At 39.9% G+C, this 2,500-nt stretch overlaps 1 protein-coding gene across 1 annotated transcript in view; it reads left to right on the top strand.

Annotated features, from left to right (window-relative positions):
• Window positions 1–2,500, top strand: part of LOC106884333 (TBCC domain-containing protein 1) — a 30,625-nt gene that overhangs the window by 27,399 nt on the left and 726 nt on the right. The window contains exons 14-15 of the mRNA XM_052978102.1: window positions 627–781; window positions 1,862–2,211. Coding sequence (XP_052834062.1) covers window positions 627–781; window positions 1,862–2,211 — 505 coding nt within the window. The remainder of the gene's footprint in view (window positions 1–626; window positions 782–1,861; window positions 2,212–2,500) is intronic.

Below are 2,500 nucleotides of genomic sequence, written 5' to 3'. Positions count from 1 at the left end.
CATCCTTCGTACAGTATATATTTGATAGTCTACATTTCACAGTCCCCACACAGATTCCATAATTAGTTCCCCTTGAGTCATTACTTTGTAAAAAATCACAAGTCTCACTCATACTTCATATAATCTACATTTCATAATCTACATTTTCTAGTCCCTGCTCATATTCTACCATGTCACACAATGTACGGCACATCTTGCACAAACATCATACATTTTATAAGCTACATTTCACAATTCCCAGATTCCATAATTAGTACTCCATTTCTCCCTTACCATGTAAAAAAAATTCACTCATCTCACACATACTTCATATGATCTACATTTCAGTCTCCACACATATTTCATACTTAGTATCCATGTCTCGTTACCATGTAGTAACTCGTACGGTCTCACAGTTGATATTTCACAGTCCACACACACATTTCATATTTAGTATCACATGCTTCATTACCATGTAAAAAAAATTCACATATCTCACACATATTTCATACAGCTTACATTTCACATTCCCCACACATATTTCCTTCTTTTAAAACTGCAATGCCACACTATCATGTTTTATATCACACATCTTATCCACACTTCATAAACTACACATTTCATAATCTACATTTCACATTTCATAGTATAAAATAGTGATTCTTCCAAAACTACTTTGGCCAGTACAAAAGGAAGTCGAGTTTCCAAAATATGACAACATTGGTTCCAATACCCTATTTAGCTCAAAATCTTTGCGACCCCTTGACCTAATCCAAAATAAATCCCAGTTCAAAATCACTAAGTTAACCAACAATGAAATATATATGTGGTGCATTCAAAAAGTATTCAAACACCAAAACTAAATCTGCATGGGTGGGAGGTGATGCCATCCTTCATGCACATGGTCTTTTATTCTTGTTTCACATTTGACTGTGGCCATGCTGGAGCACCGCCTTAAAGGATTTCTTTTTAGTCAAAGAAATCGACCTCAGGGCTTATTCTTTGTAAGCCTTATTCTTTGTAAGTACTTATTCTATCAGTCTCTTTTGCTGAACTGCTAAGTTACGGGGGATGTAAACGCACTAACATCAGTTGTCAAGTGATGGTGGGGGGCAGGGGACAAACAAAGAAACAAAGACACACGCACAAATATATACACACACACACACATATATATATATATATATATATATACAATGGACTTCTTTCGGTTTCTGTCTACCAAATCAACTCAAAGGGTTTTGGTTGGCCTGAGGCTATAGTAGAAGACATTTGCCCAAGATTCCATGCAGTGGGACTGAACCTGAGATCATTTGGTTGGGAAGCATGCTTTTTGCCGTACAGCCATGTGTGCACCTATACATACACACACACATACAACACACGACAGGCTTCTTTCAGTTTCCGTCTACCAAATCCACTCACAAGGCTTTGGTCGGCCCGAGGCTATAATTAGAAGACACTTACCCAAGGTGTCATGCAGTGGGACTGAACCCGGAACCATGTGGTTGGTAAGCAAGCTACTTACCACACAGCCACTCCTACGGATACTTTTTGAACGCACCTCATATGACCCCTTCCCACCACCACCAATTTAACCGTGGTCAAACTGACCAGTGGCATGGGAGGAGGCAAAGAATGCCAGAAAAAAACATCACCAGTTTATGCGATGGTCTGTGATTTCTGTTAGAATAACCAGCTTGCTACAATCATATTTTATTGTCTATCGAATCAAAAGGTCTCCTGTTTTAATATTTATTGTTATTCTGTCCTGCTGATGGTTTGAATAAAAGAAGAAGAAAAAAAAATTACTTATATTATACAGTGTGTCTTGTTATTTCTGTTGTTGGTGTTGTTGTTGTCTTACCCTGGGTCTAACTAGGACTGTGGAGTCGATATGCAATGCCTTGGACTCCAACTCTTACTCTGACTCGGGTTATGGTACCACTGACTCTGACTCAGGTTGTGGTGCCGTTGCCTATCACTCAAGTTGTGGTACTGCTAACTATGACTCAAGTTGTGGTACCACTGACTCTGACTCAAGTTATGGTATCACTGACTCTGATTTGCATTATGGTACCTCTGACTCTGACTCAGGTTGTGGTACCGCTGCCTCTCACTCAAGTTGTGGTACTGGCGACTCTGATATTAGTTATGGTATCTCTGACTCAAGTTATGGTACCACTGACTCTGACTCAAGTTGTGGTAGCATTGACTCTGACTTGCGTTATGGTATCTCCGGGGAACAAACAAGAACGGACAAAGGAATTAAGTCGATTACATCGACCCCAGTGCGTAACTGGTACTTAATTTATCGACCCCCGAAAGGATGAAAGGCAAAGTCGACCTCGGCGGAAATTGAACTCAGAACGTAACGGCAGACGAAATACCGCTAAGCATTTCGTCCGGCATGCTAACGATTCTGCTTGTTCACCGCCTTTACTTCCAAACATATTTTCTGTCTACCAAAGTTATTCACCAGACATAGCTTGGTTTGCTATTATAGAAGAGACTTGCCCAT

This window comes from Octopus bimaculoides, chromosome 30, assembly GCF_001194135.2.
Source record: "Octopus bimaculoides isolate UCB-OBI-ISO-001 chromosome 30, ASM119413v2, whole genome shotgun sequence".
In the NCBI taxonomy this organism is placed as follows: Eukaryota; Metazoa; Mollusca; class Cephalopoda; order Octopoda; family Octopodidae; genus Octopus; species Octopus bimaculoides.
The sequence above is the reverse complement of the archived record's forward strand: the minus strand, read 5'-3'. Positions and strand labels throughout refer to the sequence as shown.